Source organism: Euphorbia lathyris, chromosome 7 (genome assembly GCF_963576675.1).
Source record: "Euphorbia lathyris chromosome 7, ddEupLath1.1, whole genome shotgun sequence".
Lineage (NCBI taxonomy): Eukaryota > Viridiplantae > Streptophyta > Magnoliopsida > Malpighiales > Euphorbiaceae > Euphorbia > Euphorbia lathyris.
Window position 1 is genome coordinate 12,127,084 of NC_088916.1, and position 18,532 is coordinate 12,145,615.

General features: G+C 35.5%; 2 protein-coding genes across 3 annotated transcripts; one reads left to right on the forward strand and one right to left on the reverse strand.

The window, feature by feature from the left end:
* Positions 1 to 3,624: 3,624 nt before the first annotated feature.
* LOC136200902 (uncharacterized) lies at positions 3,625 to 9,496 on the forward strand. Of its 2 annotated transcripts, none has more exons than XM_065991407.1 (9): positions 3,625 to 3,765; positions 4,136 to 4,238; positions 5,420 to 5,508; positions 5,619 to 5,757; positions 6,908 to 6,982; positions 7,291 to 7,412; positions 7,505 to 7,580; positions 8,683 to 8,742; positions 9,120 to 9,496. In XM_065991407.1, exons 2-9 carry the CDS (start codon positions 4,158 to 4,160, stop codon positions 9,258 to 9,260), a joined length of 783 nt encoding a protein of 260 aa, XP_065847479.1. In that variant the 5' UTR covers positions 3,625 to 3,765; positions 4,136 to 4,157; the 3' UTR covers positions 9,261 to 9,496. The 2 variants fall into 2 exon arrangements, with proteins under 2 accessions (XP_065847479.1, XP_065847480.1); XM_065991408.1 differs by having other exon boundaries at positions 7,505 to 7,576; positions 9,120 to 9,257.
* A 3,002-nt stretch (positions 9,497 to 12,498) lies between these two features.
* Positions 12,499 to 16,459, reverse strand: LOC136236003 (uncharacterized WD repeat-containing protein C3H5.08c-like). The gene is made up of 7 exons (XM_066026127.1): positions 15,713 to 16,459; positions 15,535 to 15,625; positions 15,276 to 15,433; positions 15,136 to 15,187; positions 14,973 to 15,049; positions 14,788 to 14,881; positions 12,499 to 14,088 (listed from the first exon to the last, which is right to left on the reverse strand). The coding sequence occupies exons 1-7, from the start codon at positions 16,457 to 16,459 to the stop codon at positions 13,700 to 13,702; spliced, it is 1,608 nt and encodes a 535-aa protein (XP_065882199.1). The 3' UTR covers positions 12,499 to 13,699.
* Positions 16,460 to 18,532: the final 2,073 nt, after the last annotated feature.

The following is an 18,532-nucleotide window of genomic DNA, read 5'->3' on the forward strand; positions in this document are numbered from 1 at the left end:
CCAAGGTATTGGCTAATAGGCTCAAACTTGTGCTACCTTTCTTGGTATCTGAGACCCAATCTGCTTTTGTCCCTGGTAGGTCTATCTCTGATAGCATTATGGTAGCCTTTGAGTCATTACACTTTATGAAGAGGAAGAACAGGGGCAGAATTGGTGAGGTGGCTTTAAAATTGGATATTAGCAAGGCCTATGATAGGGTTGATTGGACCTTCCTGAGGCTTGTTATGCTAAAATTAGGCTTCCCTGGGCTTTGGATTGAATGGATCATGTTGTGCATTTCTACCGTGGAGTACTCTGTGTCAATTAATGGAACATTTGTGGGCCCGATTTCACCTGGTAGGGGCCTGAGACAAGGCGATCCTTTGTCGCCATACTTATTTATACTGTGTGCTGAAGTCTTATCTAAACTTATTACAAGGGCGGCAGATGAGGGCTCCCTCCACGGGTGCCTCATCGCTAGGGGTGCGCCAACAATCACACATTTGTTCTTTGCAGATGACAGCTTCCTGTTTTTCAGGGCTTCTATGGATGAGTGTATCAAAATGGGGATGATACTATCTGAGTATGAGGTAGCCTCTGGCCAGGCTATCAACCTGCAGAAATCTGGGATTTTCTTTAGTCCGAATGTCGGCCTGGAGCTGCATAATGAGGTTTGTAACTCTCTTCAGGTCTTTAATCCTCTGGACACGGGACGCTATTTAGGGCTTCCTTCACTAATTGGGAAGTCCAAAGTGGCGATCTTTAGTTTCCTCAAAGATCGGCTAAGAAAGAGGTTGAGTTCGTGGTCTTTTAGATTTTTATCTGCTGCGGGCAAGGAAGTGTTAATTAAGGCTGTTGCACAGGCTCTGCCAACTTTTTGCATGAGTGTCTTTAAACTTCCCAAATCCCTTTGTTTTGATTTGGAGAAGATTATGAATTCCTTTTGGTGGGGTATGAAACCGGGAGGTAGGAGATCGATCCATTGGCAGAGCTGGGATAGGCTTTGCAGGGATAAGAGAGAGGGAGGCTTGGGCTTTAGGAGCCTCCAAAAATTCAATCTTGCATTATTAGGCAAACAGGCTTGGAAGTTTATGGTTACTCCAAATTCTTTAGTGGGTAGAATGTTCAAAGCTAAATATTTCCCTAGAGACCCATTTCTTTCCTCCAAATTGGGCAATAATCCTAGTTTTGTTTGGGGGAGTGTTTGGAGAGCCATTGAGGTGTTAAGATTGGGAGTGCGTTGGAGAATTGGGGATGGAAAGTCGATATATGTATGGAAGGACCCTTGGGTAAACACTGTTGCTCCATTTATGGTGCAGGGAGATGCAGTCATGCAGCAGGCTGAGACAAAAGTGGCCGACCTGTTTATTCAAGGTAGGAAGATCTGGGATAGAGGGAATGTTGAGGATTTGTTGACTGAGGTAGATGCCAGAATTGTGTGTAGGATGTTATTGCCGATTCGAGAAGTAGAAGATGGACCAATGTGGAATTTTACCAAAAATGGCATGTACACAAGTAAATCGGGTTATAGAGCTCTTTGTGGTGATTATGGTGGTATGATTCAGGATGATGGATGGAGTAGTATATGGAAGATGCATGTTCCCCCAAAAGTTAGAATGTTCATATGGAAGTTGGCCTCGGGTTGTGTGGCTACTAGACATAGATTGGCAGGGAGGGGGTTGTCAATCCCAACACAGTGTCCCTTCTGTCATTCGGATACTGAGCATGACCATCACCTCTTTGTGGATTGTGTATACGCCCAGGAATGTTGGAACCTATCCGGGATCAATACGGATGTATTCCAACCTGATTATCTAACGGGTTCTATTTTACAGGTACTGCTGTCTAATGACCAAGTCACCATAACCAAGGTGGCAATGACGCTCTGGGTGATTTGGAACCAAAGGAATCAGATAGTGTGGGAGAGCAAAGTCCAATTACCAGAAACGGCGATCTCTCTTGCGAATGACTACCTTACGGGGTGGCGTCAGGCTCAATTGAAGAACTCTCCATTTGCTGTCCGCCATCTTTCCACACCCACAACGGATCACATCGATGTTGCAACCGCTCCAAACTGCGCAACCATAGTGCCTAGGGCGAGTGCCGGAATACCCGTTCGCCTTGCTGCGCAGTGCCTACCGCCCACCACCATTACTGCCGACGCAAACAGCCACCACCAGCCTCGGCCGACGCCAAACGCAACGGCAGACATTGCTCCTCACCATCACGGGCAACCGACGGGGGCGACTACAATACAGGTACGAAATATCAGTTGGTCTCGCCCCCCTTTGGGATTTGTCAAATGCAATTGTGATGCGGCTACTTTTCAAGCCGAGTTTCGAAGTGGGGTGGGAGCTCTACTTAGATCCTCCGATGGGTCCTTCATGGCTTGTCGTAGTCGCCTTGTCCCAATTATCGATGATATTAGGGAAGCTGAAGCGTTAGCTCTACGAGATGCATTGCAATGGTGTGCCTATCTTAATTGTGTTAATGTTTTGTTTGAAAGTGACTCGTTGATAGTGGTTAATAGTCTCAAATCTGTTGATCCAGACTTGTCTGTTTATGGGTCAATTATTCAGGATTGTAAGGTCTTGTTAGGTAGTCGACACGATTATAAAGTGTCTTTTTCCCCACGCCTAGCGAACAGGGGTGCTCATGTTGTTGCACGACATGCCCTGTCCAATGCTAGCGAGTTCATATCTTTTTCTGCACCGGATTGGTTGCAGGAGACTATTGTTGCTGATTTGGATTAAGGAATGAATACCTTTTGTTTCAAAAAAAAAAGGATTGCGTTAATTGATCTTTATTGGAGTAATCTTCTAAAGTTTAGTTCATTGTATTTTATTATTTATATTTATAGTATAATTTTTTAGTTTAATTTTAATTTAAAAAAAATACAAAGATTAATTGGGCCGGACCGGATTGGGCTTGAGAATTAGTTCTTTTAGCTTGGCCCAGCCCGGTTCGAACCCGATGTAAATATAGTACAGGCTAAGTTGGATTTGGACAAAGCAATTATATGACAAGTCCGCTTAGACCCGGCACAAGCACAGCCCGGTCCAGTCCATGAATAGATCTAGTTACAACCAAAAGGTTAAAAGTAACAAGAAGTTTGCATTGGAGTCTAAATTTTTATATAATTTAGGTAAAGACTATGCTTATTTTGTTTTTTACAAAGTAAGCTTTAATTTGTGTGTTTTTAACATTAAATTAATTTTATATCCCATCATTTAATGATGGAAACACATAAAATAATGGTATTTTGTCAAAGTAAAGTAACTATAGAAGACACCGTGAATATTAATATTTTATTGTATGATATTGACTGTAAAATCTCTCTTATATTGACAATTCTATTCTATTTATATTTTAAAATTTGAATACACCTAGTCAAATTTGATGATGAATATAATATCATATCAGATAAGAATATTATATTTATTTTCTTAAATAAAAGGCTGCAAAACACTAGGGAATAATAAAAAGCTGTGGGTAACTAACTGCAAACCAAAGAGAGCTGAGAAAGAAGAAGAAGAAGAAGGAGAGGAGAACAAGAAAGAGGGTTTGGTGTGGGAATTTAATGGTGAAAATGAAGGAAGAGGTCAGCAACTGACCAATTTCTTCTCCTCCTCATTAACTTCTACTCCTCAATTTCATTTCAATCCATTAATTCTTCTGCTCCCTCACTCGCCTGTCCCTTTTCCCCCTTCTTCTTCTCATTATTTTGTTTCATCAACTGAGCGACCGAGGAGTTTCTACTGCTTTCTTCCTTCTTTTCCACTGACTGTAAGTACACCTTTTGCCTCTTCTTCTCTGTACTCCGTCAATTCTTGTTATTTTGTGGCTGATTAGTGTTTGAGTTACTATTTTTGTTGACAAGAGCATCTACATTAATGGCGGTCACGTTATTCATGTTGAATTGGTTAAGTTATCCCGTATTTTCGACTGGATTTTGGATTACATTCATTCGTAGCCGTTGTTCAGCTTTCTTGTTTTTCTGTTTCGTCCGAGTTAATAACAATGTTGTTCACAATTTTCCTTTTATGCTTTACTGATTTCATTGGTTATATTGGTTATATTGTTTTGAGGATTTTAGAATTGTAATCAAGAAGTATGCTTACTCATTGAATTAGACTGAGTCCTCTGTTTCCTGTAGTTTTTGTCCCAGCAAAAGCAATATGGATTTGCCTTCACATCCAGCTACTGTTAGCCCAACCTGGCTGGCACCAGTCTTGTCTGGTATCATCATGTGTATGATTGTAAGTATGGGTGTTAAATACGGTATAATCTTGCAAGCTTGTAGCATATATAATGAAGTTAAATGGCATTAGCATTGTTTGGAAGAAAACGTTTAATAGGAAAGTAGTTCAATTGAACTTCCATTTGATATACTTATACAATTCTCTCAGATTAGCTTGTTTTCTTAAGAATATAATTGAATGTTTTGATTTTGGTTTCCTTCCACACAAGGGACTTGATGAGAATGAAATTCAGTTGAATTGAACTCCTCTAATGTCCGTCAAGGTAAAAGGTTTTCAAACAAGGGGAACAAGTTTTTAGCCTAAACTATTACAGGATAAGTTTTTGCCGTGCCTTATTGTGAGAAACAAGCTATTTTATCTTTTTGAACTTGTTGTAAGTAGGTCTTGTTATTTCAATGTTTCATTTTAAGTGCATTTGATCCTAGGATGGCTGGTTGCAGGCTTTGATTTTAACTAGGTTTAAGACATTAAATGAACATTGTGTAACACCCTGGTCCAATACCATGTAGATACTGTCCGCTCTGGCCCAAATCCAACACCTTGGGCCTCACGGCTTTAAAACGCGGCTGCATGTACTGGATTCACATCTTACTAATAAGCCCCAATCACTCTCTCTCCATTTCCGATGTGGGATTCAGTTCATTCCTGCCCCCATCGCCATCCCTTAGGGCCGCTCCTTGCTCAGGCCTTCTACCCCGGCGCCACCCACTCCGGACCGGGTCATTACACATTGAGAGGGTTGAGTGGATAAAAGTGATTATAAACGTCCCATGGTATAACTTTACCTTGTAATGGGGATTATTAATTGCGCAGTGTGGTTCAGCCACATATAATAACTTCACTTGTTTGAGTAGTTCATTGCAATTCTCATTATTGGATATTAATGTTGACTTATGTGCCAATATTTCTACCACCGGATCTTAGAGTAGAAATTTCATGCATCTGTGGTAAAGTTAGAATGTAAAATGGTTGGTTTGAATTGCTTAAAAAATGATATGAATAGTGGTTTGCAATTTTGTACAGTTGGTTTGTTTTCTCTCCAATTTTCTGTTTGTCCATTACTGAAATGAATAATGATGCACTTAACGAATATTAACACTTTTTTTTTTTTTTTTTCCTTTTTTTTTGTATTTCACAGTTAAACTAACTTCTAATTTAGTTCAGTATGTTTTTTGAAGGTTTATAAATTGACAGGTTTTGTTAGCAGTTTCTGTTTTCAAGAATATGGGAAACTCAGCAAAGCTAAAAAAATTGAATGGAACAATCGGTATATTGTTTCTTTCATCAATTGCTTTTTGCTTTATATTTTCATGAAAATCATCTAAAATTATGTTCAGGGTCTATTTGAGCAAAATATTGATTGCTTCAATTTTCCAGGGGGTTCTCTACCGTCCATGCTCTTATTGTAGCTTCAGCTTCTTTCTACCTCCTGTTGTTATCAAGTCTTTTCAAGGAGGATTCTCAAGATGAACTGATCGTTAATAGAAACTCAGATTTCTCAAACTCTCTCTTGGGGGTAAGGTGCTCTAGCAAAAAACTTATTAAGGTTTCATTCTCATATATTTTGCTTTTGAGTAATTATTTAACATTTTGCATTTTTCTGAAATTGAGCATGAAAATGATTCGAACTTCATGATATGCTATCATCCCTTTATTACACAGAAATTTAATATTTTTGTAAGAGCATGCTGTGCATATGATCTGCCACAGTAATGTAGCCAATCATTAAATGTTCTTAATAACTCTATGGATGAAATCTCATACTAATGAGCTTTCTTTTGCTGCACATTACTGTTCGTGTAGAGTCACTGATGGAGTTAGAAATGTTTGTCATTAGGAGGTGTGGAAAAATAAAAGGATAGGCATGTTGTGTGTACACGACAAGAACATATGGATAAACTGATTACTTATATATATATATATATATATATATATATATATATATATATAATCTGTTACATTTGAACGGCTAAATTTTTGTAACTACAATGTGGCAATTACCATGTTTATTCCTTATCTATTAATTTTTTTTTAGATAAATAGAGTTTTTTCTGTGCTGTCTTTTTAGCTTAAACTTGATTTAAGCTAAAGGTAACATAGAACTGGACAAGCTATTTTTTCTTTGTGGATTGCTATTCTAACATTAAAGGTGGAGGTATTACTAGTATCACGACTGCCCAATTTTAAACTTATTTGTACTTCTCATTAGGATGTGGGATGGGGCACTGAGGTAAGTGCCTGAGATACTCGTTGATGATTCCAGCTTATTCACATATGTTACAGTTAGCTAATGTTAGTTTTACTGCTTTATTAAAACATAGTTCATGCGACCCTCTGTAGTGTGTTTTGTTTTGTCAAATACGTCGCCTGCAACTTTGGTTGATTTGTAGTTAAGAAATCTTCTTACAACAATATTCTGAATGGTTACAGTTCAGCATGCCCAGAAACTATGGAAAAGTTGTAGTTTTAGTAAGAATAGGTTCATCAATTCTAATATATATGAATTTTCCTTATTCTGTGTCTTTTGCTTCATTTGTTTAACCAGAGCAATTAGCTCACTCTGTTTTTCGTGAATGTGTTTGCCTAACAAGCTTTTGATATTTTTCTCAGCTTGTTACACATGTAGTCATTTTTATCATTTTCTTCCCTTCTGTAATTTTGTACAGTTCTCCATTGGCTATTTTCTGTCGGACCTGGCAATGATAATTTGGTATTTGCCAGCTTTAGGCGGTCTGGAGTATGTAAGTAACACTTGCTCTGCGTTCTTATGGTTATTTTGAGATCTCGTACTATCTACTCTTATCTATTTTTGTTTGTTATTATTATTATTATTATTATTATTATAAATTAAGTCTTGACGTGTCGTATTACTTCAACTTCCATTTGAGAAAATTGTTTTAGTTAAAGCATCATGGGATTAAGCTTATGATTGATTAAAAGTATTTTGTGAACCATCAAGTTAAGTTGACGTTGAATATGCCTGATTTTACTCTCAGAAGTTTATATGAGCCAGTTTATCGATTCTGTCTTTTTGTTTAATTTCTTTTAGGTCCTGCACCATGGATTATCTATGTATTCAATAATTCTTGCTCTCTATAGTGGTCAAGCACAGATCTACATACTAATGGTTCTCTTCACTGAGAGCACCACTCCTTTCGTAAATCTAAGATGGTAAAGTTACAATGATACTTTTCTGAGTTCAGCATAATGTTGGTTGTAGTGTCGTACATTTGGACTGATTATTATGCTATATTTATATTCAGGTACCTGGATGTTGCTGGTCAGAAAAGTTCCTTTTTGTATGTTTGCAATGGAGTCCTTTTGTTCCTCGGGTGGTTGGTACTGTCTAGTTACTGACTTCGTAGTTATTTTGTTGACTTGGAATATTTGCACATAGCTTGGGAAATTCATCTACTTAATAAAAATAATATTCTGTCTTGGTGCATTGCCCTCCAATATTTTTAGTAATTTGCAATCACTAGGTTGTCATTGTATGGGCATAGATGACTAATAAGAAAATTAAGAATTAAGGATTTTCTTGCAAGATAGAGTAAACTTGATTTTTCTTCTTTTTCTTCTTCCTGTGTTGAGGGAAGCGAAAATCGTTATTAGTGAAATTATTCTTAGATTTGCTTGCCACCAAGACAAAAGATCATTTGGTTATTGTTGACAAATAAGGTAATTGAGAAGTATAAAATTTTCTCTGAGCTTAATTGAGAAAGTGGAAAGGAAATGAAATTTCTATCTTTAGTTATTCTCGCCTTACAAAACAAAACGAAAAACTTATTTTCCTTCTATTGCTATCTCTGTGTGCGCGTGTGTTTTTCCTTCTATTACTTAATTTTGCTTGAGTGTCAATTGTGGTCTTAAACTCATTTGATTGCCTAAGGCAATCTAGACTTTGGTAAAATTTTATTTTGAATATTTGCAGGATTAGATTTTTTTGGACTTGATAATTATGATATTGTTTCTTTGGCATGTTTTATAAACTTCACTTACCACCCTTGTTCGCAAGAGTAATGGTTTTCTGGCTCCGTCTTTGAAAAGGAAGAAAAATTATTGATATATGCACTAGAGCCCTAACTTCTCTTTGGGACTGTGTTTTGTGGGAGGTTATTAGTTCTTGCTTGTATAGGTAGGATAGGAAATTTTTGTTTTCTCTGCTACCACGAGGAGATGGTTTAACATTTTATTACTGTTTTTGGATTTAATTGAGGTAGCCTCCTGAGGCATTGTACATTCTTCTGCGCGATACCTGTAGGTTCAATTCATAGTAATTTAATGCTTACGTTGAGTGCTTCAATGGGAATTAACGAAGATAGTTTCCGAATTTGGAACAACTATTAACCTTTACATTTTGCTGGAATAATATTGCATTCTTCGTTATACCACAATTATCTATTACAACTGATGATTGTGACAATGACTTATCAATGTGTAGGTTGCAAGGATTATTTTGTTCATTATCTTCTTCACGCACATGTTCATACACTTTGATCAGGTCAGTGGTGCATTTACGTTTTACTTCCGATGTTTGAACTGAAAAAATGAAGGCCAATATACAGCAAGTCAGAAGCTAGTTTGCTTCAAAAACATGATCAGTAAGGGTTTTAAGCGTGATCTGGAAACTAGTTACAATTGGTGCATCTCTGTGCTTATCAAATTAGAGCTAATTGATAAGCCCGTGCTTAAAAAACGATAATTATTTGCTTGATTGGTTAAGTAATTTGTTCTTTCGATATAATTTGTTCCATTTTCCTTCCATTGTATGAACAAATGCAATGGAAAGATTACTTTTCTGGATTCACAATCCTCCATAAGCCTATGGCATTTACATTCATGTGCATCACGTTTTCGTTTTTGTTTTCATTGTTTCAGGTGAAGAAAATCTTTCCGTTGGGCTTTTACAGCATACTCACGGTGCCTCCCACGTTGTCGGTGATGAATGTCATTTGGTTCTGGAAGATTGCAAAAGGTCTGATTAAAACTCTTTCTAAAGCAAAACAACACAATAAGTGATTCGGAGCATTCAATTCAGCAAGTGTCCGACATATTCTACTTATTACCGTTGTGATTAATTTTTTTAGAACGGCAGTCGGAAATCGGAAACGGTCAAACTTTTTGCTGTACAGACAACTTTTGTTTTCAGGTTTTGTAGACATGGTAGTTATTGTTCTTATTGTTCTTGCAAATGTAAATTTGAATAATATAGTTTCATTAATCATCTTGAGGCAGGCATAGATAATTAGAGTATTGACACATGAATGCTTTTTTTCAAGTATGTGTTTGAGCAGGATGCTATTGAATTGATGTTCATAGAATAAGCTTACAACTTCCTTTTTAATTTCCCTATCTTTCTCGTATTAAACTTTTGTTCATTCTGTCTATTTCTTTCAGATTTTTAACCATTATATTCGGTATAAACATGCATGCAGAAAATAGCAAAGTAACAAGACAATTTTGTGTTGCAATATGACTGTTCTGAAAGATAAAATATGTTTGGTTAAAAATCTTTTTAAAAAAAAAACAAAAGGACCAAAGGGTATACGATGACAAAAGATAAGCATATTATAATGTGTTTTTTTAAAATAAGAGGACTAAACAATGTTGCGTAAAAAGATAGGAACTAATAAATTATTTACCCTTCTAATATATATATATATATATATATATATATATATATATATTGAAATTTAAATAATAATATACATAAAAGTTATAATTCTAACAAGTTTTAAAGAATTTTAACGATGTGAGCTGGCTGTCTATTTTCATAACTAGCTTATGGTGGATTTGGGGATGGCGTAACGATGTCATCTTTAATGGGGCGAGGCCTAATGTGGCTGGGGTTGATTTCATTTTAAGGCAAGCTAAAGATTTTGCTACTGCCTATACACTCATGCAGACTTTTTCTCGTGGTGCTCGGATGCTCGCTTGGATTAATTGGACTCCACCGAGTTAGAATTGGGTTAAGCTCAATGCGGATGGGGCGCGCAAGGGGAACTCGGGCTTTGCCTCTGCTGAGGGACTTATCTGTGACTGTCATGGTGCTTGGCTTGGAGGTTTTGCAGCTAACATCGATATTTGTACAGTTTTTCTTGCGGAGCTTTGGGGTCTTTATTTTATTATGAAGCTTGCTTGGGGGAAAGGCATGAGGCGTGTCATCTGGAATTAGACTCCAAAGTGGTGCTCAGTCTAATGTCTCAAAGGGTTGCTGCCTCTCACCTTTTTTCTTCACTCAATTTTCAGTGTCATAAGCTGTGTGACAGATCGTGGGAGATCAGGTTTGTTCATACTTATAGAGAAGAAAACTGTGCAGCTGATTAGATGGCGAATTACGCAGAAAATCTTCCTTTGGGTCATCACGAGTGTGGTGTGCCTCCTACATGTATCCTGGATATTCTGTCCGAGGACCATAAAGGTGTGAGTAGGGATACGCGAGATCCGTTTTTTCTTTTTATTTTGTTTGGGCTTTTTTTTTGAAATACGGACCTAGCCCAGTGGGAATCCCAACCAGATTGGCTTGTTTGGGCTCTTTTTTAAGCCTTCCTTTTGTAATTTTTTTTTTTTAATAAATTTCCCTTAAAATCAAAAGGGTTTTCTATACTAGTTTAAAAACACAAAATACTTCTACAAATGTACACCACAAAAAACCAAATATTAATATTAAAATTTTAATGTGTCGATTGATTTTATACTAAGGTCCCGTTTGGTACGCTGTAATGAACATTATAATGGAATGCCCATTATAATGGATGTTCATTATCATATTTGGATTAGTCTATTGTTTTTATCGTAATGAAATCACAGTTACATCACTCAATTTTTCTGTACAAATTTATATCACGGGGATTACATAAAAAAAATATGCATGAATTCTCATTACGACTAGCCAAAATATACATTTTTATTATCTATATTTATTATCCACAATTCTTATTAAACGGTAAAACATAAAATGAGAAAAACATGAAAAATTCGAAAACAGAAAACAGAAAACACGAAAACACGAAAAATAGAAAAAAAAAGAAAAATGAGAAAAAACATGAAACACGAAAAAATGAAAAAATGAGAAAAAACGCGAAAGGTACGGCAATCGTGAAAATGCAAAAACGGAAAACGGAAAACGAAAAAGGTGTGAAAACTAAAAACACAAAAAACACAAAAAATACAAAACAAGAAAAACGTGAAAACGGAAAAACGGAAAAAAACGAATAAAAACTAACAAGTTTTTAACCATCATATATGGATGATGTTCCTCTGCATATGAAAATTTGAGAATAATTGAAATTTTTAACTATATTTGGTGAAACAAACATTAGTATTGTAATAATAATTATATTTCACCAATTTCTTTAAATTGGCCAACAGAACATTTAAATGGAATCAGTATTACATTTCATTACATTCCAACTTTAATTCCATTACAACATCGATTAGATTATATTGCATTACAACGTACCAAATAAGACCTAAGTGATTATCAAAGTACCCTATAAAGCAAAGGAAGGAAAGAAAAACTCTAAGGGGGCGTTTGGGTCGCGTAAGTATAACAGAATGAAATCAAGAAAGGGAAATAAGGAGAAAGGAATGGAATGATCCTGAATTCCCTTGTCTTTTTGTTTCAGTTCCACAAAGGGAATGATATTCCTCTAATTCCCTTTGCGGCTGTTTGGTTCAAATGAGCTAATAAACTAAAGTTGTGTTTTTAACAACAATTTCCATACATTCATGTGTATGTATCATAAATTAATCGTAAAAAATGCATAAACATTCTATTTTAAAGAGAAAACAATAAATTAAAAATAATTAAAAATAATACTAAAATTGAATAATATGAAAAAGAAAAAAATTTAGTCAAAACTATTTTTTAGGGTAAAAAAGTAAAAACAAATAAGTATAAGGATCAAAAGTGAAATTAGTCTAGGGTTAAAAAAATATAAATAAATAAGTATAATGATCAAAATAAAAATAAAAAAGTAAAATTTAGTTAAAAATATTTTTTAAGGAAAAAAATTAAAAATATATAAGTAAAAGGATCAAAAGTGAAATTAAAAAGGATCAAAAGTGAAATTAACTCAAGAATAAAAGAAGTAAAAGTAAATAAGTATATCAACTAAAATAAAAATAAAAAAGTAAAATAGAGACTAAAGTAGACTTTTACAAAAAGGGTAAATTTTCAAATTAGTAAGAGAGGAGAAAGGGAAGGGAAAACATTAAGGAGTTGGGGGGAATGAGATTAGAGGAGTTAGCGGTAAACCAAAAACTGAAAACGGATAAAGGGAATGATTGAATTGATAAAACAAACACCAACAAACGGAATGAATGTTTCTCTTTCCTTTACCCTTTCCTAAAACCCTCAAAACAAACGCCCCCTAAATAATAAAAGAAAAATAAAATTACAAGTCATCATGTCTGTGAAATTCTGATGTTCCTCAATCTTGTGTGTAATTTGCCCGTATTCGAGTTGGCACCAGTTGTTCCCCGACAGGCTCCGTCATAGAATGTACCATATTTGTAGAAGAAAAATTCTGATATTCCTGAACTTGATATTCAATTTGTCTATCATATCCGACATGGTCACATTGTGCTCCTACAGGAGTTACATCAGCAAATATAATTATTGTTATTTTCTTCCCGGAATTGGAGATCGAGTTCGGCCCTGCGTCCGGTCGCACTACGCGTCCTCGTTGAGCGAGGGTCCGGAGAGGGGTTCCACCACAAGGGTGTACTGGGGCAAGCCTTCCCCTGCCAATTTATTTGGCAAGAGGCCGCTCCTAAGACTCGAACCCGTGACCTCTTGATCACACGACAACAACGTTTACCATTGCGCCAAAGCTCCCCTCTACCAAACCACCAACAAATATTGTATCAAAATTCACGATTAGGTCTCTTTCTTTTCTCCCTCTCATCAGCAATAGCATTATATATGTGTGCATTTTAGGTTCACATCCTCTCTTTATCATCTCCCTAAAAACTTGTGTAGTAGCTTCACTTGCTCTTCTCAATTTCAATAGTCCTTTAATCAAACCATGGTATACACTTATATCTGGATTCTCAATCCCCTCCATTACTCTATATGATTCATTGACTCTCCCTCTTGATGCCCCAAAGTTAGGTTATCTGCTTTGATTTTTCTCTCGGGCATTTCGTCGAACACCATCTTTGCTTGCGCGATTTTCCCCCTTTTTACACATCCAATTGATTACAAGCCTGTATGTAGATAGTCCCAAATCATCCATTCTGTTCACTCTCATTGTATGAAACACTTTCAAAGCTTCATCATACTCGTTTCTTTTGAAAAATGTCTCCATCATTGATAATCATTATATGATTGCAGTTCCCGAACAATGTTTTCTCCATGTAGCAGAACAAAACCCGGATTAGCATCGATAACCACAGAAGAACATACCAGGCAGGCAGAGAGGAGACAGTTGAGAACTGGTCATCGAATAGTACTATTTTCCGGCTAAAGGCAAGCCGTAATTATGGAAAGTTCTGATAGTTCCATCGAATCCTGCTGTAACAATGACAAGCCCCCAAGAATCTGGTAGAGAAGCATGTTTGGGCGATGTTGCAGAGCTTCTTCCTCTGAATGAGAAACAATTCCCAAGTCTCCTTGGGGATGCACATGAACTGTCCTCCATTTGCATTCTACCAGACCAAGGTATTGCAGCAGATATGCCTTCAAAGAAAAAATGCTCGCAAGATCTAACTGATTTTTTTCCGTGTTTAGATGATGGATCGTAATCCCAGAGATAAACACGGCAGTCTTCACCAACTGATGCTATATGTCTCCCTGTTGAAGTAAAGCAAGCTGACATTTGACTCCCAGACTTGGTTAGACCTGCATCAATGGATGTATGTATCAAAACTCCAAGACACTAAATTATATAATATCGAGAAAAGCAGAGATAGAGGAAAGGAATTTCGAAATCCCCAAATCGTTAAGATCAAACGGGGTGTTTGTTAGGAGGGATATAGAAAGCGGGATGAGATAAAAAAAACACGAGATAAGTTATCCCGTATTTGTTTGGGAGATAGAAGAGTGAGACGGATGAGGTTATCCCTCACATCCTATACCCGGGAGAGGGATAGTATAAGGATGTGAGATAAGCTCCTGCGATTTTAATATGATGGAAAAGTCCATCTTATCCCTCAAATTAATGTTATGTAGTTTAAATAAGGTTAAAATAGTAAAATATATTATTTTATACCCATCCCTATCTCATGTGCCAAACATTGAATAATAATTCTCGACTATCATATTTTTATCCTTATCCCAACCATTTATCCTTGTCCCTATGTCAACCTTTATCCCTATCCCTATCCCTATCCCAATAGAATACCAAACACCCCCGAAATTGTCTTACTTATTCTCTCTATTTTATTTAGTTGTTAATGAAATTGGAATTACCCCATGTTAGGGTTTTATTTGCCTAAGAAACTTGGCTTGTGGTTGCATTGATTAGTTACTTGGCAATGGATATTATCATTTGTGTTTTTTATTACATCTATCTACCTATATGTAAATGTAATATTTTACCTTTAAATTTCTGCACAACATCAAATCCATCGAATATTCGAAGTCTCGAATCTTTAGAAGTGATCATAACTCTTCCAGGTATATCACCGGAAAACTGCACCAATGAAACAAATGTTAATGAATTATGAACAAAACTAAGCTCATATTTTCTTCATTAATAAGAGTCTCAAGTGTCAAGTTTCAACCTGTATGCCTGTGATTCCCTTGCTTAAAGACTTTTTCCTACCAACACAAATCTCTGCTTCAAGCTCCATCTCATTTTCTAAAAGGGCACAAGTCAGTCCAATTTTACATATTATTTTAAAATGAGAGTCTTAAGTGAAAACACAAATGGAACTATATATGTACCGGATGCTTTGTAGAAGCGGCAAGTACCTATAATTGAACCAACAACAAAGCCCTGTTTTCATTCAAAAATAGATTACTGTTAGTACATAAGTTAAGGTTGGGTTGGGTTGGGTGTGACAAAAAAGCAAAGAATACCATACCTTCCCATCTGGATTGTAACATACAGCAGTTGTTACATCTCTTGCATCAACCCAATCAACAACTCTCTTCTCATTCACTCCCCAAATTCGTACTTTTCCATCAATAGACCCACTAATGAAATAGTTTTCATCAATTGGATTGAATTGAATACATGTCACTGTTGCATTCAGAGAAAATACACATAAAAATTGCTTACTTTGCAATAAGATCAAAGAATATTAGCAGTGAAAAAGGAAAGTGGCTGGTTATCATATTTACCATAATCCCTATGCTGGAAAACATTTATACAATACTTGTATCCAACTTGCCACAGACGGACAGTTTTATCCTTAGAAGCAGAAAGAAGACACTGCAAAATGATTTTTCAATATAAGTTACAAATCAATTGCTATAGAATCATGTAGAGATATATAGATATTTAGAAGGAACAACTCACATTGGAATTCGACCATGCTAAGTCCAGAATGTCATTGCCATGACCACGAAATTCATGTATTGGTAGGTCTTCAATCTGAAAAATCTTCTCAGGAATGATAACTGATGCATGCATATTCTTTTTTCTCCAAAAGCTCAGCTTGCCTTCTTTCAAATTTCCTTCTAAAGGAAACGACTCATGAGGGGCATCTACTGATGTAACATGCCATATACGTACAACCCCATCTTCACCACCAGTTGCCAAGTACTCTCCATCTGGACTGAACTTCACACTCGAGATAGCGCCTCTGTGAGCCTTAAGCTCTTGTCTCATATACACACCTGTAAATTCCTTACACACCTTCTTCTTCTGTTTCACCTGCACTGCTCCAAGTTCTGACTTTGATACCACAGATGGGTGATGCTTCTTCTTAGGTAAGAAAAACTTGCACCAACTCTTGATTTTGTGCTTTCCTTCATTCAAAGTTTTAGATGCTTCAGATTGAGAATCTACAATTGGTCTCTCTTCAAGCTCTGCATCATAGCAGACCAAATTCCCCTCTTCACCGTTTGATATAACCCCATCACACTCAGAAATCTTGTCCAATTCAGTAATCTCATCACTCTTAGCCAAACCCATTTTAGATAGAAAACTTTCTCGTCTCTCCTTCACACTTTGAGGCTCACTCAACCCAATTTCAAACTCCGAATCAAAGCATTCAACACAATCAAAGAACAAATCACCATCTAGCATGTAAGAACTCATCATGTCTTACAAATTTAAAAAATTGTAAGTCCACAACAAAGAGAGAAGAGAATAAATAATAGTGTTTTCTTGTATTTATAATAGTGGAAATATACTTTCAAAAAAATAGTGGAAATATAGACCGTAAATTGAGCTAATTTCAATAGATTTTCCTAATAGTAAATTAGGAATTTTCTCATTGTTTTCCTTATTAGTTCACATCTATTTTAAATCCCTATAATAAATTATGTCTTTCCTTTAAAAAAAAAATTCCACATAGTGGAAATATAGACTATAAATTGAGCTAATTTCCTTATTATTTTCCTTATTAGTTCACATATATTTTAAATCCCTATAATAAATTATGTCTTTCCTTAAAAAAAAAAATTCCAGATAGTGGAAATATAGACTATAAATTGAGCTAATTTCGAATTAATTATCCTAATTTACTGTAAATTAGGAACTTCCTTATTATTTTCCTTATTAGTTCACATATATTTTAAATCCCTATAAATTAAGTTATGTTTTTCCCTATACTAAACAAGTTAATAAATTTACATTTATTGACTATTTACATGTAGTCTCTATCAACTATTCACATTTATTTGCACTTTAACATATCTAAACTAAATTGGTTTTCATGTAATTTTTTTTAGAGATACGGTGAAAAACTACCCCTAACGTTTGCATGCATGAGCAATTTTACTTTTAATGTCTAAAATAATGAAATTTTACCATAACATTGACAGCCAAGAGCAATTTTACCTCTAACATTGACGAGTTAGGTCGATTTTAGATATTATTATAAAACATAGACATTTTGTTCCTTATTCTGCACCAATTACACGTTAGTTGATTCTAAAAAAAATTAAATATTTTTATGATTTAATAATAGAATTATAGATTGATATTTTTAAATTCGGTAAAATATTTAAATTTTTTTGTCCAACTTGTACAAAATAGATTATTTTTTAAAAAATAATTAAAATCTTTTCATGTTTAATCATATGTTTGTGATCTGTTACTAACGAGCGACAAAATGACACACATGTGAAGTGTAGTGACAAGATTCATGACCGATAAGACAATTTGATGAATTATTTTTTAAATTGATCCAACTTGTAATTACTCTTGACTGTCAATGTTAAGAATAAAGTTGTTCCTAACTGTAAACGTTATGGATAATTTGTAGCTTATCCCATTTTTTTTTTTATACAAATGACAAAATAATAAATGTAAAATTATGAAACGACTAATTAAGAGTACCAAATAGAGTACCATTTGTTAATTATTTATATATGTAAGTTTATATTTGAATATTAATGTTGGACACAATTTGTATTTGAATGTGTCACTATTAGGGGTGGCAACGGTGCGGGGGCGGGGACGGGTATCCATTTACCGCTCCGTCTCCAAATATTTACGGGATGGTTTTGGGGAATCCCTATTAAATGATTTGGGGATTTTTTCATCCTCATCCCTTCCCATACGATTTCGGAGAATCCCCATACCTAATAAATTAATAATATTTATTTTTATATATTATAATATTTTCTAAAAATAACCAAAAGCATATAATATTGTACTTGTTACATTACAGAGTAACCAGCAAACTAGTTACAGATAATGTTGTTGAATGTATAGTTTGATATATGGAAGATTATGGAGATAGAGAGAGATAAGTAATAACACAATTAATGGTTTGAATCACCTTAGTGATTATGGCTCAGAGGCCTTGTATTTATAGTGAGCCAATAGTAGTTTGTATAGGAATACAATACACAAGTATAATCGTATTAGAACTCTACCTAGCTAGGGTTATAGACAGATTGAAACTCTAACTAGATAAGAATCTATTTACAGATATAATAGGAACATTATCTCTAACACCCCCCCTCAAGCCGATGGCGGGCACGAACAAAGAGGCGGGAGCATAACATCGTGAAGCGAGCCGGAGCTAGTAGCTTGGTGAGTATGTCTGCAACCTGATCATCGGTGGGAATGAATCTGACACTGAGAAAACCTTTGTGAACTTGTTCAAGAACAAAATGATAATCTAGCTCAATGTGCTTCGTACGGGCATGAAAGACTGGATTG

What these genes read in the sequence shown, in the direction of transcription:
- LOC136200902 (XM_065991407.1), top strand. Translation starts at nt 4,158, where the DNA reads ATGGATTTGCCTTCACATCCAGCTACTGTTAGCCCAACCTGGCTGGCA. An exon ending in TCTCAAACTCTCTCTTGGGG is followed by an intron (nt 5,758 to 6,907) that starts GTAAGGTGCTCT and finishes AATTTTGTACAG; the next exon opens with TTCTCCATTGGCTATTTTCT. An exon ending in TTTTGTTCCTCGGGTGGTTG is followed by an intron (nt 7,581 to 8,682) that starts GTACTGTCTAGT and finishes ATCAATGTGTAG; the next exon opens with GTTGCAAGGATTATTTTGTT.
- LOC136236003 (XM_066026127.1), bottom strand. Translation starts at nt 16,459, where the DNA reads ATGATGAGTTCTTACATGCTAGATGGTGATTTGTTCTTTGATTGTGTT. An exon ending in TAGCATGGTCGAATTCCAAT is followed by an intron (nt 15,626 to 15,712) that starts GTGAGTTGTTCC and finishes ATCATTTTGCAG; the next exon opens with TGTCTTCTTTCTGCTTCTAA. An exon ending in CCGCTTCTACAAAGCATCCG is followed by an intron (nt 15,050 to 15,135) that starts GTACATATATAG and finishes GTGCCCTTTTAG; the next exon opens with AAAATGAGATGGAGCTTGAA.